The 27,491-nt window shown below is 48.6% G+C and overlaps 1 protein-coding gene across 4 annotated transcripts; it reads left to right on the plus strand.

The window, feature by feature from the left end:
* The first annotated feature begins 54 nt into the window (after positions 1-54).
* On the plus strand, positions 55-27,424 carry PMM2 (phosphomannomutase 2). Of its 4 annotated transcripts, none has more exons than XM_084764760.1 (9): positions 55-218; positions 5,357-5,468; positions 8,060-8,136; positions 8,822-8,913; positions 12,478-12,577; positions 12,713-12,788; positions 15,303-15,418; positions 25,868-26,004; positions 26,671-27,424. In XM_084764760.1, the coding sequence occupies exons 1-8, from the start codon at positions 165-167 to the stop codon at positions 25,967-25,969; spliced, it is 729 nt and encodes a 242-aa protein (XP_084620886.1). In that variant the 5' UTR covers positions 55-164; the 3' UTR covers positions 25,970-26,004; positions 26,671-27,424. The 4 variants fall into 4 exon arrangements, with proteins under 4 accessions (XP_084620886.1, XP_084620887.1, XP_084620885.1 ...); XM_084764761.1 differs by lacking the exon at positions 55-218 and adding an exon at positions 232-321; XM_084764758.1 differs by lacking the exon at positions 55-218 and adding an exon at positions 1,969-2,033.
* Positions 27,425-27,491: the final 67 nt, after the last annotated feature.

Consider the following 27,491-nt stretch of genomic DNA (forward strand, 5'->3'; position numbering starts at 1 on the left):
AGAGAGACACTATTGCGTGTTGGGAATTGTAGTTCAAATCCTGTATCTGTCACGAGTGATCCGTAAGGGAATCTTCCCGTTGTGCCTTGGGGCTACGGAGCTTGGCTTGGACCCGGAAGTTCCGGGTGGAGTTCCGGGTGCCAACGAGTCTTCTGACTGGAGATATGGCCACGCTCTGCCTCTTCGACGTGGATGGGACCCTGACTGCCCCGCGGCAGGTAGGCAGCGCGAGGGGGGGCTGGCGGTCTGGAGCGGCGCCCGGGCTGCCCCAGACCGCGGTAACGACTATCCGGGAACCAGGAGACGAGGGTCCTGAGCGGGGTGCGTAGGAAAAGGGGGCCAAAAAAAACCTTGGAGCAGGAATCAGAGTCGCAAAATTAGGATCCGATTTTGCGGGGACCCTGGGGATTTGTGACTTGGACTATAACTCCAGCTGAGCTGCTTAGGCCCTGCGATGTCACCTCCCCGGTCCTGTCACCTCTGGCTGTGTCTTCTAGTATGTCATAGGCAGGTTTTCAGCTGTCTGACCTTGAACAGATCCCCCTCACCCGAAGCTACTTTAAACCGGGCATTGTCTTTAGCATGGGGTGAGTGTTGGTGAGGATCACAAAAATGCAGGATGGTTCTGCACCCAGATCAGGCCTGAGACGTGAGCAGCTGCCACCAGCCCCTGCAGTCATGGGGTCCCAGGTGGTAACAGGCTGTTCGCTGAGAGCATCCAGGAGCCAGGGGAAACGGGAGATAAGTTTTTGTGGGTTCATTCTGGTGATGACGGCCTCTCTACTTACTTTGCACAGAGTCGTGATTGAGCAGAATCATTCAGACTTGAGACTGGGCTCAAACACCTCGGTTTTTGCTCCCTCTGCCCCGCCCCTTTTAGTGTGTTCCAGATGCCCATGTTAAGTGTGTGTAACCATAGATATATCAGTCTATTTTTTTAAATTTTTTTTGTTCTTTGGCAATTACATGTTTATAGTATATCTCAATCATAGTCACCTCCAAGTTCACTGTGTTTCCTGTGGAGGACACCTACCCACATACATCCCTCTTCCACTTTCTTAAAAAAAAATTTTTTTGTTTGTTTTTAGGTTTCTTGTTTTGTTTTTTGAGACATGGTTTCACTCTATAGCCTTGGCTGTCCTGGATTCGATTTGTAGAGCAGGCTGGCCTCGAACTCACAGACATCCGCCTGCCTCTGCCTCCCCAGGAGTGCTGGGCCTGAGCTTCTTACAGCAGCTGTGGTTCAAGTTCCTGGGCCACGAGGCACTGGTAGTTGCCCTGTTTGTCATTTCACTTCACTGTGCCAGGTGGAGGCCACTCCAGGTACCAGATGAGCTAGTAGGGAAGCGCTTCCGTTTCCCCAGTAAATGGGGACAGATGGGCGTGAAGTATGAAAAAGCAAAAAAGCCAGGGGCTCCAGGATGTATTTCAGACATTTGGAACAATGTCCTCTCAGTGATCATAAGCACTTGTAATAATAAAAGAAAACTGTAATTTATAAGAGAATTTTCCTGTATGTTGAGAACTGCAGCCTTTCCTGCCTCCTTTACGTCTCACACGTCACTAATCTCAGTGCAATCTGGAAGAGGAAGAACAAGTCATCTTTATTGCAGGTGTTGTAACAGGATATGGCCTACGTGGCTTCTGTCTGGTTAGCATGGACTCCAGAGGTTTGCACACTTCCCTATTTGTGGAGTTTGTCCTTCTGGGTGCTTTCTTCCCTAAATAGTAGGACCTGAGAAAAACTTCAAAAAAAGAGAGAGAGAGAATGTAAACCTCCATGAATCATTTTCCAACTTTGGCATCCAGAAAAATCTCACAGAGAAATCACTGGTAAAAATAGTAAACAGAACCCATATCCCTGCCACTTGCGCTAAAAGCAGCTGATGTCATAATCCCTTTGCGTTTCCTCCTGCTGACTAACTTTCTAAACCACAGGTGCCATGCTGCTTCCGCCCTCTGCACTTCAGCATGCATCAAGGGCAAGGGCAAGGGCATCACCCTTCATAATGATGATGTCATTATCTCACCAGGTATTTCATTGCCATAGCCCAGAAGTTGACATGCTTTCCTGTAAAAGGTAGATAGTTACACACACACACACACACACACACACACACACACACAAACACACACACACGTGCTCAGGCATTTATTTGTTGGTTATAGAGATAGACCCTAGCACCTTGAACAAGCTAAGTAAGCCCTCTCCCACTGAGCTATATCCCCAGACCCAGAGAGTCAATATTTTAAGGTTTGTAGCCGGGCGTGGTGGCACACGCCTTTAATCCCAGCACTCGGGAGGCAGAGGCAGGCGGATCGCTGTGAGTTCGAGGCCAACCTGGTCTACAGAGCGAGTCCAGGACAGCCAAAGCTACACAGAGAAACCCTGTCTCAAAAAACCAAAAAAAAAAAAAAAAAGGTTTGTAGACCATCTCATCTCTGTCACAGCTACTTAGCTCTCTCTCTGGAAGAGAAGGTGCCAGAAACACCTACATGGACAAACAATGCTTGGCTCCGGTAATACAGTCATGGTCACAGTGGATTTAAAGCCTCCTGGGATCCACAGTACAACTTCCTTAACTGTCGCCACCTCTCCAATACTTTCTGTAGGTTTTTTTTTCTCCCACCTCAGTTTCAGTCCTCCAGGTGTTAACTGCTTTATTTTGTTGGGGATGTGTTTCAACCCCCAGCACAAGGTTGTATTTTGTTTCACTTTTGGATCAGCTGGGGTTGTTGACATATGCATAAAAGGTATTTTCACAACCTCTTCACCATGACAATGTTTAAGCTGGGGGGGGGGGGGGGCGGGGAATGGCAGATGGTGGCCAGGCGTTGAGAGGTGGGCACAGGGAAGGAAATCGTACTGTGAACTCAAGGGTTCAGCAAGCTGTGTCGTGCTGGCTGACCACAGTGCCGTGTGGCTCATGCGCGCAGAAGGCTAGGACAGAATGCGGTGCTCCTCTGTTGAAGATGGGAGTGCTTCAATGCTGCTTAGATTGCACGTCTTTAAGAGTTTTGCGAACGAGGCAGTGGTGGCACACGCCTTTAATCCCAGCACTCGGGAGGCAGAAGCACGCGGATCGCTGTGAGTTCGAGGCCAGCCTGGTCTACAAAGTTAGTCCAGGACAGCCAAGGCTAACAGAGAGACCCTGTCTCAAAAAAAAAAAGAAAAAAGAAAAAAGAGTTTCACAATTGAGTCTTCTCTACCTACCATTCTGGTGTCACGTCTGAGCAAACCACTTGGGAGCTCAGTGGCTCAGAGAGGCAACTAGCAAAGGTCTAGTTATTTCTGGTAAGTCAATATTTCTCTGTAAGAAGTTGGAGGAAAGCCAGGTGGGGTGGTGCATGCCTTTAATCCCAGCACTTGGGAGACAGAGGCAGATGGCTCTGTGACTTCTTGTTGGGGGAGAGTTCTGTGCACTGTGTAGTCAAATGCTGCTTTCTGTACCCAGAGATCTGGTTGCAGTCCCGGATGTTGGAATTGTCATTTCTATGAAGCATCTCCTGTCTCAATGTTCTGTAAAAATTGTTCTCCATCTTCTGATTGGTTAATAAAGAGCTGAACAGCCTATAGCAGGGCAGGAGAGTTAGGGCTAGACTTCCAGCCGTGGGGAGGGGGTTCCAGGTGGAAGAGGTGAAGGAGAAGGTTGCCATGAGGACTTAGGTAGAGCAGAAGGCAGCCAGCTTATTAATAAATGTAATAGGTCTCCATGTCATTATTTGGGAACTAGAGCAGACATGGGGGGAAAATTAATTGTACAAGTTTGAGGCCAGCCTGGTCTATAGAGTGAGTTCCAGAACAGCCCGGGGACTTGGTCTTAGTGCTGCTATTGCTGCAATGAAACGTTGTGGCTAAAAAGCAAGTTGTAGGACTGGAGAGATGGCTCAGCAGTTAAGAGCCCTGGCTGCTCTTCCAAAGGTCCTGAATTCAATTCCCAGCAGCCACATGGTGGCTCACAACCATCTATAATGTGGTCTGATGCTCTTTTCTGGCCTGCAGGTATATGTCCAGGCAGAAAACACTATACATAATAAATAAATCTCTTTTTTTTTTAAATCAAAGTGTAGGGGAAAGGGATTATTTTACTCACACTTCTATATCACTGTTCATCATCAAAAGCAGTGAGGACAGGAACCTGGAGGCAAGAACCAAGACAGAAGCTCTAGAGGGGCGCTGCTCACTGGCTTGCTCCACATGGCTTGCTCAGCAGGCTTTCTTATAGAAGCCAGGACCACCAGTCCAGGGGTGGCACCATCCACAATTGGCTGGGCCCTTCCTTCCCCATCAATCACTAATTTAAAGGTTTCTTCCTCTAAGATGACTGACTGTGGCTTGTGTCTAGTTGACATAAATCTAGTCAGCACAGCTCCTACTTAATTTTGATTGATTGTCTCTTAAAAGCCAGTCTTAGGAAATGCAACTGTGTAGCCAGAACTGGCCTTGAACTCCTGATCTTCCTGCCTCCACTTCCCAAGTGCTGGGATTGCAGGCTTGTGACATAGTGAATCATATACATGGAATATGAAACACCTTCATAGAACAAAAGACTGGTTAAGAGCACTGGCTACTCTTCCAGAGGACCCAGCATCCAGATGATCTGGTGCCCACTTCTGCCCTCAGGCACTGCATGCATGTGGTACACAGATATATAGATATATAGATATTCAAACAAAAAGGTGAAAAAAGCTAGATCTATGTATTATCATAAAAAGGCCACCACAACATGAAATACAAAAAGCAAGTCATTGCACAGAGCAGAGAATAACCCCATAACCACACCTGTCTGCTCATGTGTGAATAAACAGATAACAGATTCACAGATAAACTGCAACTAATGAGCACAGTGCTCCAACACCTGTAGTATTGGCCCTTTGTAGGCCGAGATGGGGCTGTGCTTGGATTTTTGTGTTTTTTGTTTTTGTTTTTCTTTTTGTTTTTGTTTTGAGACAGGGTTTCTCTGTGTGACAGCCCTGTCTGTCCTGGACTCACTTTGTAGACCAGGCTGGCCTGAACCCATAGAAAGCTGCCTGCCTCCGTCTTCTGAGTGCTGGGATTAAAGGCATGCACCACCACGCCCAGCTTAATGGGGGCGGTTTTTAGTCAGGAGTTCAAGTTTAGCCTAGATAGTAGTAGTAGTAATATAGGCTAACAACCCAAACTCAAACAGCCAATACAAAAGAAAGGGGGGGAAATAAAAAAGGTTAATAGCCCCAAGTAACAAGTAAATATTTAATTTTTTTCTGCAGGCCTAGTAATAGCACTGGGCTTGTGTAAAGTAGGAGCTGAATTAGTCTGTAGTTTTCATCTGATTATATTACTCAAAATCATCCCATTTTCCTTCCTGACATGTAGAAAATTACAAAAGAAATGGATGGCTTTCTACAAAATTTGAGACAGAAGACCAAAATTGGAGTGGTAGGTGGGTCAGATTTTGAGAAAGTGCAAGAGCAACTGGGGAGTGATGGTAAGTGCTAATTACCCTCCAGCCCAAAGCTAACTTCTCCTGAGGACTCGGGTGCATGCAGCCACACGTCCCCTCATCTGGGCTTTGCTTTAACCCTATAAAAGTACGTTCTGAGATCTTCGGCAGAACCTTCACTTAGGTGTACAGATAGGCTCACCGCGACAGACACACATGTCTATGTCTTTGCTTGTGGAACCTCTTCTTCCTCTCCTGCTTGCACGTCACCGCTCTCTCTCCCCAGCCCAGGCTCTACCTCCTGGTTGTCCCTTCCACTCATGTGTGGAGACACCTCTGGTCTCAGTACTTTGTCCCTGTTGCTCTGACCCACTGTGTTCCAGGGTTCCCAAATCATGAGAGTCACTAGGCTTCCCTACCACCAGGGTCTCCAGCCCAGAGAACCTTTGTGATAGGGTCTCACACTGTAGCCCAGGCCCGGCTCAAACTCACTTCCTGTCTCCACCTCCTGAGTGCTGGAGTGACAGGCATCAGCCACCACACCTAGCTGGAGGGTGTTCTGGCTTCTTTCCTGGAGATGGTGGAACAGTGGGTCTCTAAGACCTGGACATCATATTTTAGCAAGTATCCCCCCAAAATTCTGGTGCCCAACCTTGCAGATAGAGCACAGTCTGATATAAATTTAAGTCTTTGTTGCCGTACAGGCTGTGTTATTTGCATCCTCAGGGCCTCTGGGGTAGCTGGCCTGTGAGAAGCAGTGAGGAGAGATATTGAAGAAGGGAAGGCTCTTCACTCACCATTGTAGTGTGGCATGCTCTCCTGTGACCAGACACTTGGGCAGCTAAGGGGGGGAGGGTCACGGGTTTGAGGTCACTTGGAGCTACAGAGTCAAACCCTGTCTTTAAAAAAAAAACAAAAAACAAAAACTAAACAAAAACAGGGCTGGAAAAATGGCTCAGCAGTAAAGAGCACTTGGCTGCTTTTATGGAGGATTCAGGGTCAGTTCCCAGGGCCCACATGGTAGCTCACAACTGTAATTCCAGTCTCATGAGGTGCACATACATATATGCATATAAACTACTCATACACATAAAATACAGGTTTTTCTTAGACAACTGATATGTTTAAAAAAGACACACACAAAAAAATGTACTGATGTATGGGGGGGATAGTTGGTTGTAGGATGCCTACTACCATCTCTGGCCTCTCCCCACTAGGTGGCAGTAGAGCGCACGCACACACAGCCACAGTTGTAACAACCCAAGCTGTCTCCAGACATTGCCAGGTGTGTCCTGGGGATCACGTTGCCATGGTTGGGAACGCAGCAAGTCTGTGGGTTAGAACAGGTCACTATGGGAGGAGTCGGCTCTGCATGTGCAAGACACGGTCCGCTTCTTCTACCTTTGAGATGCTCTGTTTAGAAACACTAGCAACAGCATCACAAGGCATATTCAGCCCAGGAAATCCTGTCCGAGGGTGTTTGCCATACCTGCCTCCAGTGCTGTACTTAAAAACATGCTCTGAAAGCACTAGGGAGGCAAAGGCAGGTGGATCGATCTGAGTTCAAGGCCAGCCTAGTCCAGGATAGCCAAGGCTACACAGAGGAACCCTGTCTTGAAAAACCAAAAAACAAACAAACAAACAAAAACAAAAACGTGCTCTGAGAGGTTTTGTATCACTTCAGGGCACTGGAATTATAGACAGTTATGAGCTGAGTGGCAGGGCTGTGTCTTTCGGTGAAGATGTAAGGAGAGTCAGATACTTAGATACTAGAAGCCAGCTGAGAAGGCACCTTGCGTCAGCATCAGCTGGTGTCGTGGACATCCCTGTCATCTTTGCACTCCAGAAACTTGTTATGAGGTCAAGCCTGGGCTTCATGAGGACCTGTCTGAAAGACAAAACAGGCTGGCATAGTAGCATGTGCCTTTAAGACAGCTTTTTCAATTTTTACTTTTATAAAACAGTTATTTGGGGGTGGGTAGATTGCTCAGTGGGTAAAAGCACTTGACACCCCAAGCTCAGTACTTGGCACCCACATAGAAGGAGAGAACCAGCCCCCACAAGTTGTCTTCCAAGCTACCACACACACACCGTGGCAGGTACATGCCAAATGCACACATGCATACGAAATAATATATTTGTTTGTTTTTTGAGACAGGGCTTCTCTGTAGCCTGCTGTCCTGGAATTAACTCTGTAGACCAAATTTGCCTCGAACTCAGAGATCTGCCTGCCTCTGCCTCCCAAGTACTGGGATTAAAGGTGTGCGCCATCACAGTGTGGCCCCATAATAAACGTTACCCAAAAAATGCACAATTGAACCTAGCAATTTTGATCTGGCAAACCTGAGAACAGAGTGTGACCATCTCCTTTTCACTTGTTTCCTGCTGCTGCTGGTCCATGACAGTTGGAAGCGGGAGTGGGCCAGCATCTTTGCTCACTGGCAGGGTGGGTCCGCAGCTCACTTATCATCCCGCAGACTTACAGAGCGGCTGTTGCAGTCCCCAGCCCCCTGGTGAGGAGGGCTGGCACAGTCCCCGGGTGCTTAGCTGGGCCCTCGGTGCTGGGTGTTGAGGTAGGAAGAGAAAGGCAGGCTTCTGTTCAATGCATCCTCAGCTTTATCTTGTTTTGGTTGCAGTGGTTGAGAAATATGACTATGTGTTTCCAGAGAACGGCTTGGTAGCGTACAAAGATGGGAAGCTTTTGTGTAAGCAGGTAAGTTAAGTGCGCAGCCCATTCTGGGTCACTACTGATAGGTCGTGTGCCAGCCAGCACTGCGGGGGCAGCCTGTCATCCCAGCGTGAGCTCACCTGGGCAGCTCAGTGAGACACTGTCTCAAACTGGAAAAACTAAAGAGAGGGGGCGCAGACCTACACAGTGTAAGTGCTAATGACTGAATGCCTCCGGCACATGCTGGCGAGCTCGGGGTGGGAGGGAGGGACTCTTCACACTGTCTTCTTTGTTAAGTTTGAATTTCGCCCTGTGCAGCTGGTGCTTGTTCCAGACAGTGACCCCATCTATATAATGGCCTTTTAAAGCTGCTTGAGTCCTACAATGGCCAAAGCTAGAGCAGGCCACTCACCCAGCTGGGAGAGAGGCTGCCCTTAATACTACAGACAACTGAAGTATGCTCTCGGGCCTTCACAGGGAGTGTGTGAAAGAGAGGGATCGCAAATCCCTGAGTAATAAGGCGTTAAGTGCTTCTGACCCAGGCATCTGTATTTTGCCTGATGTTTTCCACCAGCAGAAAAGGGAAGGAGGTGAAAGGACAGCAGGATATGTCACTGTCCCTTCTGGGGCAGCCTGTGGCTTCCAGCACGGTTAGCAGGATGTCTGGGTTTGCCATGAAGCCATTTTGAAAGTACTTATTATATCAAATAACTCATGTTTGTTTGCCTAGAGCATCCAAGGCCATCTGGGGGAGGCCGTGATCCAAGACCTGATCAACTACTGCCTGAGCTACATTGCAAAAATTAAACTCCCTAAGAAAAGGTGGGTTCACTCTTTTAACAAAGCGGCTCTTCTAGAATGTGGCATAGTAGGCTCATCGGGTGCATTCATGCTCACAGCCAAAACCCAGCACATAGTAGAAGGACTTGGAGATAGTGTGGATAGCCAACCACGTGAAGATGGCTGTAAAGATGATGGCCGCCATGTGATGGCGTGCTGTACGCACACGGAAGCCTGTGCAGGTTCAGGGCTATCATGAGAGAAAGCCTGTGGAATAGCATGTAAAGACTACAGAGCCTAACAGGGTGGCATCTGCCTATAATCCCAGTGCTAGAGAGGCTGAGGCAGGAGGATCACAGAGTCGGGCAGGGGTATCTTGGGCATTATAGCTAGACTATGTTGGGTCTTGTTTGTTTTCTTTTTCCGAGACAGGGTTTCTCTGTGTAGCTTTGCCTGTCCTGGACTCACATTATAGACCAGGCTAGTCTCAAACTCACAGAGATCCACCTGCCTCTGTCTCCCTGAGTGTTGGGACTACAGGCATGTGCTATAGGTTCTGTTTTGTTTAATTTTCTTAAAAAGGGAAGAGGCCAGATGTAGTGACGCACACCTGTGATCCCAGGTGTGCAGAGGCAGGTGGGTCTCTGTGAGCTGGAAGCCAGAATGGTCTACACAGTGGGTTCCAAATCTCAGTGAGAGCAAGAACTACACAGTGAGACCCTGTCTTGACCAAAATAAAGTTGGGGGCAAGGTGACGAGTCACACCTGTCAGCCAGTTTGAAGGACACCAAGGCAGGAGGATTACTGTGAATATTGGGCTTCAAAGTTAGTTCCTGGTCCAGCTGGACTACAGAGTGAGACCTATCTCAAAAAAAAAGAAGGGTCTAGGGAAATTGCTTTACCTAGAGAGCCTGTCACACCAGCATGAGGGCCAAAGTTCCTATCCCCCGCACCCACACAGAAATGGAGTATGGTCATGTCATCTAAAACAACCACGAGGAAGTGGAAACAAAGTGCCCTGGGAGACTAGTCAGGCAGTGAGGGAAAATTGTCTCAGAAGAAAAACTGGAGAGTGGTAGTGAAAACGGTGTCAAACACTAGTGGTATACACATGCACATACACTACATACATATACATTGCCTGGCATGGTGGTACACGCCTTTAATCCCACTACTCAGGAGGCAGAGGCAAGTGGATCTCTGTGAGTTTGAGACCAGAGAATTTCAGGACAGCCAGGGTCACTGTCTAGAACAAGCACCAGCTGCACTGTCTTCTTTGTTAAGTTTGAATTTCGTCCTGTGCACTAGGGAGTAGGCCTTGAGGTCTCAGAAGCTCAAGCCAGGCCCGGTGTCACTCTCTCTTCCTGCAGCTCAAGATGCAGAACTCTCAGCTACTGCTCCAGTACACAGAAAAACCCTGTCTCAATAAACAAAACAAAACAAATGCACATACATAAAACACATGTACACACATACATTACACACTCATAGATAAATGCACACAATTTTTTAAAAGCATCAGGAGCTCACAGTCTGAAAATCTAAAGCTAGATGTTATACAAAACCAACTGTGGCCTGCAGTGCTTGAAGAAAATCCCCATTATAGGGGCTGGAGGGCTGGTGCAGTGAGGAAGAGCACCTGCTGCACAGGCATGAAGAGCCAGGTTCAAGTCCCCAGAGCTCCTGGAAGTTAGCTGTGGTCACATAGACACCTGTAATCTCAGCACTGTGGAGCACAGGGACCGGACCACTGGGATTTGCTAGCCCACCTTTTCTCCAGGTCCGTGGAGAGACAGTCTCAAGGGACTAAAGCAGAGAGGAGAGAGCAGGACACTACATGCCCTGTGTTAGGATTCCGCTTCAGTCGGCTACCTGTGATGTCATTGCTTACCTGCCACAGGGGCGTGGCCCTGCCCAGGGCCATAGAAAAGACCAGACCCTCCTTGAGGCTCTCTCTCTACCTTCCCTACTCCCCTTTACTCTTCCCCTCTCCCCTCTTTTCTTCTCTCTGTCTCTGTCTCTGTCTCTCTCTCTCTGGGGTACCTCTCCCCCTTTTCCTTATCCCCCCCATGCTCATTTAATAAACTCCTATACAACATAATATCTGCCATCTGGTACCTTATTATCTTATTATCTTAAATCATAAAATCCTGGACCCACAAATGTCCTCTTACCTACACATGTGCCTATCCTACCTGCCCCTCACAAAATACGTTTTATAAAAAATATATTCTGAGGAAGGAGGCAGGTGGATCACTGCGAATTCGAGGCCAGCCTGGTCTACAAGGCTACACAGAGAAAGCCTGTCTCAAAAAAAAAAAAAAAAAAAAAAGGTATTCTGAGTTGAAAACTAAAGGCATGATTTTTTTTTTTTTTATGTCTAGCCATCTTCCCTGGAATAACTGAAACAATGTTGATCTGCTCCATTTTCTGTGATCACATCAAACCTGAATGAGTAGTCTGCCTCTGAATAAATCAGGTTTCCTGAGTCATTAGTGAGGCTCACTAGACCACAGTCTCTGGTCCTGGAAACAGCAAAGCATCATTTTACCAAACAATGTAAAATATTGTGACTAGTGAGACATGGTGCCTCAGGCCTATAACCCCAACACTTGGGGACATCCATCATTGGCTCCATGGCAAGTTCAAGGACAGACTGGGTTGCATAGGACCCCCTCTCACGAAGTGGGGGGTGGGGTGTTCCTCCCTGTGGTCCTTCCCACCCTTGGGAGTTCTTTCTTTCATTTCTTTACTACATCGCTGCTTTGCTCAGAAAAGAAATAGGGCTGGTGTTGTTTGGACTTGTGTTGCTGTGAAGAGACACCGTGACCGTGGCAGCTCTTACAAAGGAAAACATTTTATTGGGGAAAACATTAGTGGCCTGAAGTTCAGACGTACTGGAGCAATAGCTGAGAGTTCTGCATCTTGAGCTGCAGGAAGAGAGAGTGACACCGGCCTGGCTTGAGCTTCTGAGACCTCAAGGCCTACTCCCTAGTGACGCATTTCGTTCCACAAGGCCACACCTCCAATAATACCATCCCCTGGTGACCAGGCCTTCAAACACATGAGTCTGCGGGGGCCATTCCTGTTCCACCTCAGCTGGGAAGATAGTTCAGTCAGTAAAATGCTTTCTGATCAAGACTGAGGACCTAGCATCCTCAAAAAATCCGGACCTGCAGTGCATGCTTACAATCCTGTGCTGAGGAGGCAGAAAACAGACGCATCTCCGAGCTTGCTGAATTGGTGAGCTCCAGACTCAGAGAGAGGCCCATCTCAGAAAATCCATGACGATACCCGCTGTGGCCCTCCTGCTTCCGCGTGTACATTCACGCATGTTCACGTGCATATATACATATACACATAAAAAAATCTGAATGATGCGGGTACCTTTTCCATGCTAAGTCATCCAGCTCAGTCTGGGTTAGCCACATTTCAGGGCTGTAGCACTATGTGACTGTAGAAGTGTGGTGCACAGCCCATGGGAAACCACATACTCCTGCTGCCTGGAGTGTAATGCTGCCCAATTAATAAGGTATTCTGTATTAATAAGGTATTCTGTATTTTGAGGCACCCCTGTCCCCTTCTCTCCCCTCCCCCCCCCACCAGAGGAACTTTTATCGAATTCCGAAATGGCATGTTGAATGTGTCCCCTATTGGAAGAAGCTGCAGCCAAGAAGAACGAATTGAGTTCTACGAACTGGACAAAGTAAGTTCTCAGTCATATGTGGGGGAAGTGGCCATGTTTGAGAAAAGCAGCCAGGCTGTAGAGCCTGTGGCCAGTATTTAAAGTGCGTCTATACTGCGATGCAATGGACAGTGGATCTCCTTTTGTTTCTCTCAGAAAGAACATATACGACAAAAATTCGTAGCAGATCTGAGGAAGGAGTTTGCCGGGAAAGGCCTCACCTTCTCCATAGGTATGGTGCGTGCCCAGGCCTCGGGCCCTGTGCGCCCAGAGCATGTGCTGGGCTGCTGAATGCTTAGGGCTGTGGTGGGTAGGATGGTTGCTACTGGGGAGACTGAAGTTACCTTTTGGGGTTCTTAGTCTCTCACTAATAAAAGAACTGAGAAACAGACTCAGAAGGAATCATGAGGACAACTTTATTAGTTTAAGAGAAAAATAGTACAGGGTAGATGAAAGTCCTGGGTGGGAGAGGTAGGGAGGGGTTGGGGGGGGCGTGCTTTCAAAGTTAGATGTGGAGTAGAAGTAGACATATAACTAAGAAAGGCAAAAGCACCCTTAAGAATGGAAGTGGCAAAAATAAAAATAAAAATAAAAATAAAAATAATTAATTAATTAATTAATTTTTTAAAAAAAGAATGGAAGTGGCTGGCGTATGGTCTTTTATAGCCCCTCCCTCTTTTCACAGCGCAGGGCTTTTGTCTTGATTATGCTTTGTTCCTGAGGTGATGCCTGGGTGAGGAAGAGCTTCCAGTCTTTTCTGCTACCAGCTTCTTTCATTTGTCTTTCTCCCTCTCTCTCTTTTAAGATTTTATGGTTTTATATGTGTGAGTGTTTGGCCTGAGTGTATGTGCACTGAGACCATGTGCACGCCCAGTGTCCAAGGATGTGGGGTACCCTAAAACTGAAGCTACAGACAGTGACCTGAACCCTGCCCAGTGCTTTTAACCCCTAAGCCATCTTTCCAGCCCCAAATTGTTACTCTTGATGTAGAAAATTTTACTTTCTATTGTTATTCCACGGTTACACAAGCTGCCACAGCAGGACATCCCCACGTCGGGAAGTACTTTCCGTGCTTCTGTGCCTGGTGCTGCATCTGCACCAGACGGGACTTTTCCTTCCTGCTCTTCTGTCTTTCCCAGAAGAGCTGTGTCTTGTATGTGGACAGTAAAAAAACTGCTTCCCACTTTTAGGTGGAAAAGAAGCCTTGCTGATCTCCAGAGAGGCAGCTTTGAGCCTCCCCCACGAGGGAGACCAAGATGACTTAATCCTGTAGTGTGTCACGATCAGGGAACCACAGAAGTTTGTGGGGGGCTCTGACAGAGCAAGGAACAGACAGTTGTCCAGGCTCACAGAACCTGTGTTGACTGCCGTTGGGTCAGTGCTGGCTCTAGTACAGAGTTCTACCTGAAGCCTGGCCCCTGCCTCAGCACTTGGTAGCATATGCCTATTAAGTTTTATTATTATATTTTTGGTGTGTTGGGGGGAAGGGCAGGGCAAAGGAGCACACAAGCCACAGCACGTGTGTGGAGGTCAGAGGACAGCTTTGAGGAGTCAGTTTTCTCCTTCCACCATGTGGGTCCCCGGGGATTGAGTTCAGGGTGTCAGATTGGCAGCAGTCACCTTTACCCACTGAGCCATCTCCTGTGTCCTTACCAGGTAAATGCTTCAGTCATGCTCGTGTCTCCTGGCAGCACTGGCAGCCTTGCCGTGAACCCTCCCTCTGGCTTTGCTAGCTTTAAGAGGTGTGCAGGGTTAGGGAAACAGGCCTTGCAAAGGAACTATGTGTCACACGTGACCAGGGAGATTCTCAATTATTCCTGAACTGTGAGTGAATGCTTTGAAAATGTTGTTTTCGGGGTCTTGCTTGGTTGGGTGGTTTTTTCTTGCTCTGAAAAGTACCCACATAGCAGCTGGAGAGCTGGCACAGCAATTCAAAGGACCAGGGTTCAATTCCCAGGATCAGCGTGACAGCTCACAATCATCTGTAGCTGCAATTCCCAGGGCTTCTTTCCGAACAAGCTTCCGTGAGCACAGACATCCATGCAGGAAAACACTCGTACACAGGAATGAGTGGATGAGTGAATGGATGAGAAAGGAAAAGAAAGATGAAGAAAAAATTTTAGGGAGTATCTTCCTATAAGTTGTCTTCCTATTACCTACAAGAAGGGCTCATACAACCTGCTTTTGGCATTTCCACTGGTGGTGGTTTGGTTGGGTTGGGGGTTTTTTTGTTTTGTTTTGTTTTGTTTTTGTTTTTTAAGATTTTCACTCTGTAGCCTAGGCTTGCCTGGAATTCACATGAAGTTCAGGCTGGCCTTGAACTCATCCTAATCTTCCTATCTCAGCTCGCTGAACTCTTCTGTGATAGGTATGAACTGACTCAGGGTATGTTAAAGTACCAGGCAGGCCTACTAGGGTTTTTACATTAGCCTGCTTCATTTAAACTTGTAAGCCTCTTCCTTGGAAAAGCATTCAGCGAGATGGTTGCTTTTAGACCCAGGTGAAACAACGCTGGGAAAGCCAGCAAAGAACATGTCCATAAAATACCATTAAGTGGTAAACAAGGATAGAAAAGAATAAAATAAGCTGTTATTTTCCAAAAGGTGTTAGCCTCCTGCCTCTCACCTGGAGCTGTGCAGGGGTGGTGGGGATGGTGCTCAAGAGCCCCTGGTATCCTAGGAAAGCCAGCTACCTCTGAGCCACACCCTAGCCGTCCTTAGCTGTGTGTCCCCTTTCCATCCTGCAGGTGGCCAGATCAGCTTTGATGTCTTTCCTGATGGGTGGGACAAGCGGTATTGCCTGAGACACCTAGAACAGGATGGTTACAAGACCCTTTATTTCTTCGGAGACAAGACTATGCCAGTAAGTAGGCAACGTTTCCTGTGCTTTCTGTGCAGGGGGGAGGCTACAGCAGGCTGTTTTGCCATTTTACACCCTTCCCGATGGCCCTTCTAGCCTACCCCGCCCCTCAGAGCTTTGAGGCCCTGCCCAGTGGAAGCAAGGACTGCAGATCTTTTCCAGTGTGCCTTTTGAGTCAAGTCCCTTTACCATTGTCGCTTCATTATCCTGCTCTACTCTGTCATTGTAAATTGCACACTAGGGCCCCAGTCATGAGAAGATGGGGAATGACCTGAGTCTGATACTCACAGTTGGTCAGACAGAGTTGGAGTGAGGATCTGCAAGGAGTGCAGCGGGCTGTCAGTGAGAGCTTTCCAGAAAGCCTAAGTTCAGGGTAGATGAGGTCTGAGCTGGAGACTGAGCCAGCCCAGTGCCAGAGAGGGGCATAGTGAAGCCGTTTCCTCAGAGCCACTTGGGCAGCATTGCTAGGCTCTCCCTGCATAGGTACATACAGCCACCATCCAAGGCCTAAGAGCTGCCTCATTGCCTGTGCCTGTCTGCTTCCTACCCTGTGCTGCCCATGTCACCTTCTTGTAGGGACCTGGTCCAGGTGTGGTGGCCGTTCTGAACCCAGTGTGGCATCCATCATAAATGCTGTAGCTATGGAGCTCTGGTCCCTTTGGTGCTGCTCTGTCAAGATCTGCTCTAGTGCCAGGCATGGTGGCGCACGCCTTTAATCCCAGCACTCGGGAAGCAGAGGCATGTGGATCGCCAAGAGTTCGAGGCCAGCCTGGTCACTAAAGTGAGTCCAGGACAGCCAGAGTTACACAGAGAAACCCTGTTTTGAAAGAAAAAAAAAAAAAAGATCTTCTCTGTCTGAGATCTGCCTCCACCAGGGTCCTTGATGAGAGTGGGTTATTTTACTTAACGTGACAGCCTCCAGGTCCGTCCTTATCATTACAAACAGCAATAAGAATTCCCTTTGTTACTACTGGGTAGTTCTGCACTGTATGGGCACTGGCCCGCCTCAGTCTCCAGCTCAGACCTCACACAGCTGCTTACTTTATCAGTCCACTGGCAGAATTCTGCTCTGTCCCAGGCAATGCCTCTGTGAATGTGGGGCTGTGGCTTCATTGTGTTTGGCTGCTTATCTGTGAGCCTGACAGGGCAATCCTCCTAGAAGAAAACACAGGAAGCAGCCTCTGGGCATTGTCTTGGACTGACCCAAAAACACAGGCAAAGGAAGCCAAATAAACAAGCAGGACTGGACAAGATAAAAACATTGCTGCTGCTAAGCAAAGAGACCATGGCAGGAAAAGGCAGCCCGTGGCCAGGCGTGGTGGCACACACTTTCAATCCCAGCACCTGGGAGGCAGAGGCAGACATATCTGTTGTTCAAGGCCAGCCTGGTCTACATAAAAAGACCCTGTCTCAAAAAAAAAAAACTAAACACAAACAAACAAAAAAGGCAGCCTCTAAAGTGTGAGGGAATACTCACAAACCATACGTCTGTCTATCCGAAATGTACCAGAGACTTTTGCAGCTCAGCAGCAAAGTAAAAACCTGATTTAAGGGGCTGGAGAGATGGCTCAGCGCTAAAGAGCAGCGGCTGCTCTTCCAGAGGACCCAATTCCTAGCACCCACATGGCAGCTTGCAAGCCACCTGTAACTCCAGTTCTGTGGGAATCAGAAGCCCTGTTCTCTCTGGCCTCTGTGGGGACCAGGCACACATAGATAGATGCACAGACATGCATGCAGGCAAAATATCCACACACATAAAATAATTAAAGAAAGAACCCAATTGAACATGTTTGAAAGCATTGCACCAAGAAAGACACAGTGGACTCCTGGGCATATAAGGTTGACTATGATAACAGATGATAAAAATGCAAGTCCAGGCCACAGTGAGAGCCACCTTCTCCTGACAGACTGGCCACGTGCACAGACACACATAAAAGGAGAAGTCAGTGACTCCACTTGGAACAGTAAATGTGCAGCCAGCATGGGTAACTGTACAGAGGTCCTCAAACAGCTAAAAGCAGAGCCTCGTGTGATCCAGGAATTGCACTGCTGAGTATAGATGCAGAGGAACTGAGAGATCTGGTCCCAGGAAGAGGCCAGCATTTTAGACAAGTGAGCACTGTGTGCCATGGATCTTATGTCACAGCCTCAAGTGCAAGCACTACAGAAACTGGCCTTACTTTATCGTCTTATTTCTCATTTGTTTTATTTTTCCATCTAACTCAGTGGCCAAAACTGGCTTCTAACTCTTGGCAATCCTCCTGCTTCAGCTTCTAGTGCTGGGATTATAGGTGTGAGCCACCACCTCCGACTATTATTTCCTCCCTGAGACAGGGTTTCTCTGTGTAGCCCTGGCTGTGTAGTCCTGGACCTTGCTCTGGAGATGAGGCTGGCCTCCAGTTCACAGAGAGCCCCCTCCCTCTGCCTCTCAAGGTGTTGCCACCATACCTATCTGGAGTTTATTTGTTTATTTGTTTATGTTGGTTCCTTCACCTTTTTTTTTTCTTCCTTTTTTTTTTTCTTTTGGTTTATTGAGACAGGGTCTCTCTGTGTAACCTTGGCTGTCCTGGACTTGTTTTGTAGACCAGGCTGGCCTCGAACTCACAGTGATCCACCGGCCTCTGCCTCCCGAGTGCTGGGGTTAAAGGCGTGCGCCACCACGCCCGGCTCCTTCACCTTCTTAATGATGCTTTATGATCAAATCCCTTTGTTGATTTCTTTGGCTACAAAACACATTGAATGTAGACCCTGAAAGAGTCACATCAGACTTGAACTTAAAAATTAAGCTAGCCGGGCGTGGTGGCGCACGCCTTTAATCCCAACACTCAGGGAGGCAGAGGCAGGCAGACCTCTGTGAGTTTGAGGCCAGCCTGGTCTACAAAGTGAGTCCAGGACAGACAGGGCTATTACACAGAGAAACCTTGTCTCAAAAAAACCATATAATAATAAAATAATAATTAATAATAATAATTTAAATATAAAATAAATAAATAAAATAATAATTTTTATATATGTATGTTCTGGATCTGAAAACTATCTTGAAGCTTCCTTTGTCCAACTTGGTGTCCCCTCAGCTCTTTCAGTATTGTAAATTGAACCCAGAACCTCACATGCTAGGCAAGAGCTCTACCATGAAGCTACATATTGAGCCCATTTCTTTTTATTTTGGGGCGGGGTTTTATTACGTTGGCAGTCTGGCTTTGAACTCACTCTGAAGTCCAAATCGGCCTTGCGCTATTAATAATCTCCCTGCATTAGCCTCTAGAGTAGGTGGGCTGTAGCCTGTGCCACCCAGCCTGAAGTGGGGCCATTTGTTTTTGTTTGTTCATTTGCTTTCTGTCTCATTGTTTTTTGCCACAGGGTGTCTAGCCCAGGCTGGTCTCAAACTCCCCATGTAGCCAAAGATGACCTTAAACTCCTGATCCTCCGGCCTCCGACTGCCGAATGCTGAGACTGCAGCCATGCCCTGGCACACCTGATTTTATGCAGGGCTTGGGATCACACTCAGGGCTTTGCGCATGTCCGGCTAGCACACTACAAACTGAGCTGCACCTCCAGCGTCCTAGGTCCCGTTCCTTACAGAAAGGAAAGAGCTCTATTAAGACCCACTGGTCCATGCTTTGCTAGGATGGATGGCAGGCCGGTGATATGTGAGGCGTGGGTGAGGGCAGCAGAGCGAGAAGGGCAGCAGAGTTTCTGCGGTATGATGCAGTACCACCAAGGCAGGGAGACCTTCAGGAGGCGCTCTCAGTAGCAGCGGCGCAGTGTCGCAGTGCACCGCTTGTTTAGGCTTCTCAGGTAGCACAGCCGTGTGAGTGTGTTTCTTTGAGGGACTAGTTATCTGAATTGTTGGGCATCATCTCCACATAGATGTCTGTGTGTGCTTAAACATATGGAGTTTTCCACAAAAACATTGCTCTCTGCCCATATAGTAGCCCTAGGCCACAGCAGCCGTCACAGGGCATCGAGCCAGCCAGCTCTGAAGCAACGCAGCCTTGTTCTGAGGGTAGAGTGGCACAGCATGGCCGTCCTCCTGGAGTGGCCACACTCAGTCACAGCGACCCAGACCCATGTGGAATGCCAGCTAGAGCCTTGCTGGGACTCTGCAGACTAGGCTGATGAGAGTCGGAGGCTTTGCTGCTCTGTTTACTCCTGCATTCCCATGCCTTGATTCACTTTTTTTTTTTTTAAGTGAAACCAGGTGTGGTGGTATATTCCTATAATCCCAGCACCTGGGAGGCAGAGGCAGGAGGATTACATGTTTGAGGTCAACCTGAGCTATGTAATGGGACTATGTCTCATATTCCTTATCCCTACACACACACACACACACACACACACACACACACACACACACACACAGACCACGCTTATCCTCTTTCATGGTTTTACTGGTTTCTAGCTGAGCTCTGGTCAACGAAAAGCCATTTCCCTGCCCAAAGAGGCAGAATTGCCCAGTAGTCTCCCACTGCAGCAGCACAGCCTCTGCCAACAGGATCGGCTGTGACTCACAAAGTGGCCTCTGTGTGGGAGCAGAGTAAGAAAGGAAACGTCTTCCCTTTCCCAAATGGTCCTTAGCCCCCAAGGCTGGTGTCCCCAAAGGCCAGCTGAGTTGTTAACTCAGCCTGGATAGACAAAGTCACAGCCCTGATGTTAGAGGCTCCCCAGGAGCACCAGACAGATCCCTAGGCCAGAGGGCTCCCTCTCAAAGTCTTGTGGACATCATCTGGTTAAGGCAAGATCTCTTAGCCACCTATGCATGGTTTCTCTTGTGTGTTACTTTTCTGAGTTATGTAGCTGTGAGCCCACCTGAGCAAGCTAGGATGCAGGGCTGGGGGGGAGACAGGCACATTTAAGGTGGCGTCATTACCCGTGAAAGTTAAACACTCTGATGCACACCCATCTGTATGGTTTTTGTTAGCAAAGGACAGAACAGTAGAATATTGTGTTCTGTTTTTTGCTAATGATGGAAAAGTACTTTCTCTCTCCCCCCCACCCCCGTATCAGCTTGTAAATGCATAAAGAGTTCTGAATAGAGCCAGGCACGGTGGCGCACGGGAGGCAGAGGCAGGTGGATCGCTGTGAGTACGAGGCCACCCTGGTCTACAAAGCGAGTCCAGGACAGCCAAGGCTACACAGAGAAACCCTGCCTCGAAAAACAAGAAATTTCCTACTGGTCACCCAGATCACAGTCCTCTGCCTTCAGAGACCCCAGCCACCCATTGGCACACTTTCTAACTGGTTCAATAATAGTCTTTTGGTAACTAAATACTAAATGGAAAAAGCAGAAGGGTCTGCTTTTCAAGTGCCTGCTGGATGCACACAGTGAACTTGCTCTCTGTGCCCCACCCCAATACCTGTTCCTCCCTCACATAGCCTGCAAAGGCCCCTCCCATCAGGTGGCCAGGGGTGATGGCCCCATCACATGCCACAGCAGGTCTGAGAACCCCAGTGGGGAATGCATTTCTCCTCTAAAGGAATCTTGTGTGGATAAAACAAGACCCTGGGAGGTCTCCTGGCCAGGCTTTACCTAAGGAATCAGCAGCTACATTTTTTTTTAAGTGTATGGGTGTTTTGTGTCATGTAGATTCTGTGCACCACTTGCCTAACTTGCCTTTGGAGGTCAAAAGCGTGTCAGATCCCTTGGAAGTGGTGTCCCAGACGGCTCTGAGCCACCATATGAGTGCTGGGAGTCTCGCCTGAGTCCCTGGGAAGAAGGAATAGCTGGTGTTCTTAGCTGCTAAGCCACCTCCAGCCCCAGAGAGTGTAAAAGTAACTTTTGTTTGCCTGCTCAGTTGTCATCTGGGAGGCTCGCTGCCTCCTTCTGCTAACCTAGGCCTGGTCCTGGAAGCTTTTAGCCTCCATACAGTCTAACCTAGGCCTAGAATGTTTCAGCCTCTGAGACTTGCTGCCTAATGAGCTCACCCTTGTTCTTTCTGAGCTCTGGGCTGGCTGGTTCAACTCAGCTGTTCTGACTCAAACTCTTCCCCCAGCTTGACTTATTTAATCTGGCTTCTTTCTTGCCTGCGTGGCCTCAAACTAACTCAACAATCTGCTCTAATCTTCTGACTTTCTCTAATCATTTTCTGACCTGTTCCATCCTCACTTGAGTTTGCGCTCTCTCTCTCTCTCTCTCTCTCTCTCTCTCTCTCTCTCTCTCTCTCTCCAACCTATATCTTACTGTCCTGGTAAAAACTGCCTCCCTTTTGTTGTTGTTGTTGTTTTTGTTTTGTTTTGTTTTTTGTTTTTTGAGACAAGGTTTCTCTGTGTGGCCCTGGCTGTCCTGTACTTGCTTTGTAGACCAGGCTGGCCTCAAACTCACAGAGATCTGCCTGTCTCTGCCTCCCAAGTACTGGGATTAAAGGCGTGTGCCACAGCATCTGGCTAGACATCACTTTCAAACACTGGGTACTTCCTTCTACAAAGTAAATACCTTCCTTTAGGATTAAAGGCATGCACCACCACACCTGGACCTAAGCTTTTCTTTACCTGATACTTACTCTATACCAGGCTGGCCTTGAACTCAGATCTGTTTGCCTCTGTCTCCTGGATTAAAAGGCATGTTTGTATTCCAGCCAGATCACATAGACCTAGAAGATCTTTGGACTTGATCTCTTGCCAGAACAGCCATGTTCTGAATTAACATTCCTCTACAAGGGAGTACATCTTTTCTGCTGAGCCTGCCCACAGCCAGCTCAGACTCTAGCTTTGTAAGAGGGTCACCAAGAGGTTCAGCTGGGACTGAGAGGACGGGGCCTGTTAGAAAACCTTATAGAGCGGTTACCTCACTACCAGAACCTTCCTAACACTCAAATCCTCAGCTATGTTGTAGGTGAGAGATTGGCCTTTGCCATCTGGTAAGCCATGCCCTCAGGGGCCAATGATAGCGCACCATATGTGCTCTCCACCCAGTTCTGTAGGAAGCCCGTGCTCTCCACAGTCTGCTTCCTGAACTAACAGGATTTTTGAGCCAGCTTAGAGGTCCTCACACTAGCTTCTGATGTTCTTGGCATCCCTACCTGCCTGCCTTCTTGAACACCAGAGTGCATGGCCTGCTGGTCCTGAGACTGGTTCTTCAGAGTGTAAGCATCGTGCCCCACTGTCTGTGCTGTGGTTCTGTTCAGGGGGGCACAGGTTTTGACCTCTGGTGTGCAGTTGACTTCCTGGGGCCAGAGTCTGTGCCTCCTACTCCACTGGCTAGAGAAGCAGGGCAGTGTCCAGCTTCTAGCCATCCACAGACCTGGTCTTCACTCCAGGGCTGCTGCCCAGCCCGTGTTACACACCATATACTTGTTCTAGATTGGGAAAACTAGGGCTCACCTTGTATATGTAAAACCTCAGGACTAGTTTTTTGTTTGATTTTTTTTTTCAAGACAAGGTTTCTCTGTGTAGCCCTGGCCTCGATCTCAGAGATCTGCCTGCTGTCTCCCAGGTGCTGAGACTAAAGGCATGTACCCCACCCCCACCCCTGGTATGCACACATTTTGTTGTTTAATTGTCAGCTCCCCTGACCTGCCCTGTTTGAGAGCAGTCCCTCTCACCTCTGTGCCTGCCTCACCTAAATGCAGGGTAAGTTTTATTACAGTCAGAGCATTGAGTGTCGGCTAACGTATCCAGAGAGTCAGTCGGTGCTATGGGTGGCTGTCCACATCACAGGTACACACTGGTCATACAGCAGCTCTGCATCCTTCTTGTGTTAAGGGGCTCCCAGGCCTGGACAAATAGGCACTGTGCCCACCTTGTCCCTCCATGGGAGAGTAAGCATTGCTCATCAGTCCCAGCCTCCCTTTTCATCCTCAGACCTTGGGCCTGGTAAGGATTAAGTTTTAACAGGCTAACTTCCAGATGCCTGGGGGAATGGGATGGCCCATTCCCAGGATCAGCCTTCCCACTTTTCTGGGAGTAGTTTTTGTTCTTGGAGCTTGGGGTGGCTCAGCTTTTCCTAGCAGATCAGGAACACGTATGCACATCCAGCCTGTGAGCGCTCCAGTCCAGACAGGGTAGCCTCTGCCACTAGCTCAGGTCTGCTTCTGCTTCTGATGACCTCTGACCTATGGCTCTGGACAGCCTGGGTTTTGGTTTTGAGACAGGGTCTTACTAGGTACACCAGGCTGGCCTCAAATTCATGAAGGCCTGCCTGCCTCTGCCTCGCAAGTGCTGGGATTAAACTAGCCCGGTTTTGGTTTTCCACACCTGACGTTCTTAAGCGTCTAGTTCCTCAAGCTCAGCTTGCCTTCATAGTACACAGGTGCCACTCCCTTCTGTGTGGGCCAGTGGCAGACGCAGCCATTGGCTAGGACCAGTATAAACCTTTTGCTTCTGGAGTCTCTCATCTAAGGTAGTTGCTTCTGTCAGGAGCCTCCTAATCGTTCTATCTGCGGCCCGCCCGCCTGCCCGCCTGCCTGCCCTATCCATTTGTAGCCATGGCAAAAGCCCAGGCTCTGTGGCCACAAGTCCGCCTCTAGGGAACTGACATAAGCTTAAAGGACAGATGGAGAGAGGGAAGGGAGGCGTGGGGCAGCTTCAGCTCTCATTCTGCAAGATGGAGGCAGACTGGCTCTCAGGAAGCGCTGCTCCAGGCACGGCCTCCCTCGCACAGTGGGTAACCGCCCCTCTAAGGGTGGACCAACTGGAATAGTCTGCTGTTCCTGGAGTCCAAAGTGACCACAAGCTTAGGGCAGTGACTCTCACTAGGTGCCTCCATTTGAAGGGTGACTGACACATAGTGTTAGGGGTGAGGAGGATATGAAGGCTTCATCCTGCTTTCAGGCCCCATGTGGTTTGAAGTAGATGCTTTAGCAAAAGTGGCTTCTCTATAGAGTTCCTGTCCTTCAGTAAGTCCCATCATATTTGTGGCTTCCTCTGAAATCTCACATGAAGCTCCCTGCTGCTGGGTTCACTGACTGCTGCCTACTTCGTGGTCCCCACCTTTTCTTCTTGGTTCTCATCTACTCTGAGGCCAGCCCGCACTGGGGCCATTTAAATTTCATTAAAAATCAATGATGGTGGCCTGCGCCTCTAATCCCAGCCATAGGACAGCTAAAGCAGAGATCTTAAATTTGAGGCCAGCCTGGGCTATGTAGCCTAACTTCCTCAAAATAATGGTGCTGATGACAACTACGATGACAGTGGAGTAAACTCAAAGCCAGAGAGATGGTTTACCATCACATGTTTACCACACAAGCGCGAGACCCTTTTCAGACCCAGGCACCCATGTAAGAAGCCAGGCACAGTGATGTGTTTATAATCCCAGCACTGGGGAAGCAGAGACAAGTTGTAGAGAGAATCTCTTGTGTACTGTATGGAAGCATCGCCTGTCAAGAAAAAGCCGATGGCCTGCTAGCTGAGGCAGCAGATAGGAGGTGGGAGTCCAAGCTGAGAGAGATGAGCTCTGGGATAGAGAGGTGGTAGAGGGGGCTGGAGAGATGGTTCTGCGGTTGAGAGCACTGTCTGCTCTTCCAGAGGTCATAAGTTCAATTCCCAAGAACCACATGGTAGCTCACAACCATTAAGGTGTGATCTGGTGCCCTCTTATGACATTCAGGTAAAACACTGCTGTATATACAATAATAAATGGATAAATCTTGGGGAAAAAAAAAGAGAGAGAGAGAAGTAGTAGATTCACCCTGGAGAGAGGTAATCAGCCACGTGGTACACATAGAAAAAACAAGTTATGAGCTAGTGTGGGAACAAGCCAAAGCTTATGGGCTGGACATTCATAATAATAATTCATAAATAATAAAGCCTCCTCAGAGTTGTTATTTTGGGAACTGGGGTGCAGGTGGAAAACCTACAATTACATGTGGACCCTAGGTCTCCCTGGCCAGCTCATCCAGCTGAGTCAGGTTCAGTGAAAGACCCTGTCTCAATAAAAAAGATGGAGACCAACTGAGAAAGACAGCCAGTCAACCTCTGCCCTACACATGCATGCATGCATGCATGCACACAGGAACATGTACATGTACATGCACCACACAGTCGAATAGTCTCAGTGCAGTTCCTCTCTCTTACTGGCTACACTTCAACTGCCTAGTTGCCTGATGTGGCCAGTGGCTGTGGGCAGACCAGCCATGTTCACTGTCACAGGCTGTAAACAACTCCGCTCCAGGCTGCCTGCCCCACCAACACGCCTTGTGTCATGCAGGAGAAATTTGAGCGCAAAGACAAATGAGATACTGTCATTTACTGTGCTTTTTCACTAGAAAAATAAGCCTTAGACAGATCCTCACAAAGGCGTCCTAATGACTTTCGTGAGCATAATTACCTTTTCTGAGCTTGAGTGCGGTTCACGGGAAGGTTAAACTCCTTGCTCGGTATAACTAAAATGTCATTCCTTTCTTGGAAACTCAGGGGAAGTTAACTGAAGAAACAACCTTAAGCTGGGAACATCAGGGTTGCTGCAGCCATGGACCAAGACAAAGCATGACCTACCACTTCTGTGTTTCTCTGCAGGGTGGCAATGACCACGAGATCTTCACAGATCCCAGAACTGTGGGCTACACAGTGACAGCCCCTGAGGATACACGCAGGATCTGTGAGGAGCTCTTCCCTTAACAGAGGAAGCCAGTCCTGTCCAACAAGACTAAAAGGTCGCTCAGGGTCAGGGGTCACGTAGGGCCGGAGCTGGAGTCCCTCCTCAGATACACATGGCCCTCAACCTCCAGCCAGGCTGTTCTCATGGGTCCAGTCACACAGGGGCTAGAGGTTAGCTCACTGGGCATGCCAGTAGGCGCCCCTCCACCTCCAGCTAGTACCAGCAGCCCCAGGGGAAAGAACTTACCAAAAATGGCTATGGCTGGGTGTGGTGGCTCATATGTGTAATCTGTGCTCAGAAATCTGAGGCCTGAGATACAGAGTGAGACCCTGTCTTTAAAAAAAAAACAAAACAAAAAGATTGGTGGCTCTGGGGTTAGGAGCATAGCCCAAAGAATACCTGCCTAGCATAGATGTGGCCCTCACGTGGATCCCAGCCTATGATGTAGGTACCTCAAAACCAGAAGTAACGTCTACCAGTCCCTTCTCCCAGCCCATGGTCTAAGAGCTGGCTGATAGGATACATGGCTACTCTCTGAAATTTCCCCATTATAGGGGGAAGAATGTGCCTGGGCCCCTTAGCCTTTGTGAAACTTAAGATGTGGGTTTGGTGGCTTTGAGGAGATCCTATTTTGAGATGTGGTCTCACTATGTAGCCCCAGAACCTGCTATGTAGACCAAGCAGACCTTGAGCTTGGGGTCTTCCTGCCTCTGCCTTACAGATGCAATCACACCAACACACCAGTGAAGGTTTAATGAAAACCTGCAGCTGATTTGAACCATACCTTACCACCGAATAGGGGAGATCTGATGATGAAAAAATACAAGCCATCCACAGCTACCCACCTGGGACAGAGCTGAAGACTTGATGCGCTCCCAGTCTGCAGTGGAGGCTGGGGCATGAACTGAACTAGGGCCAATGTTCTGCCAAACGGCTGATGTTTCTGTTTGCAAGTCAGCTTCCTGCCTATGAGCCGCAGACCACAGCGTGGCCTGCCTGAGAGAAAGCTGGCCAAGTGACAACTGAACTGATCCCGTGGTTTGTACCTCTGCTGGCCTGGCCATCTCTATCTGTGAGTCTTACAGCCTGTCACCAGCAGGAGGGGAGGACAGAGGACTCATCAAAGCCTCGTCTGCAGTTCCCCCTGACCCCCAAGCTGACCGACCCAGGTCAGACCCAGTTCCTGAGGCATCAGTGACAGCCTCATGGCCACACAACGGCTCTCATTCCTTCAACCTCTTATTGGAGAGCGCACAGGCCTCCTCCGGAGCCTCAGGGAGAGCCTTCCGAGAACACTTTCCAGAGCTTCCCAGTGCCTAGAAAAACGGTTCTACAGCCCAGCTCCTTGTTGGGAGCCCCTGCTGCCCTTTCCTGCCTCCAGCCACCGTGTGTTCCCACACTGACACCTGCTGCTGACCCTTTTACCTGTCACCTCCACTCTGTGAAAACACATTAAAGGGACGGCTTTGTTCCTCTCTTGTCCTTCTGATCCCTTTAGCCCTGTCAAACGGGTCTCTACCCCGATCCTGTAGAGAGTTCCGC

Source organism: Acomys minous, assembly GCF_964271855.1.
Source record: "Acomys minous genome assembly, chromosome: 16".
NCBI lineage: Eukaryota > Metazoa > Chordata > Mammalia > Rodentia > Muridae > Acomys > Acomys minous.

Coding starts and splice junctions, on each gene's coding strand:
- PMM2 (XM_084764759.1), top strand. CDS start 1,944: ATGCTGCTTCCGCCCTCTGCACTTCAGCATGCATCAAGGGCAAGGGCA. Junction 12,578..12,712: donor AGTTCTACGAACTGGACAAA/GTAAGTTCTCAG, acceptor TGTTTCTCTCAG/AAAGAACATATACGACAAAA. Junction 15,419..25,867: donor TCGGAGACAAGACTATGCCA/GTAAGTAGGCAA, acceptor GTTTCTCTGCAG/GGTGGCAATGACCACGAGAT.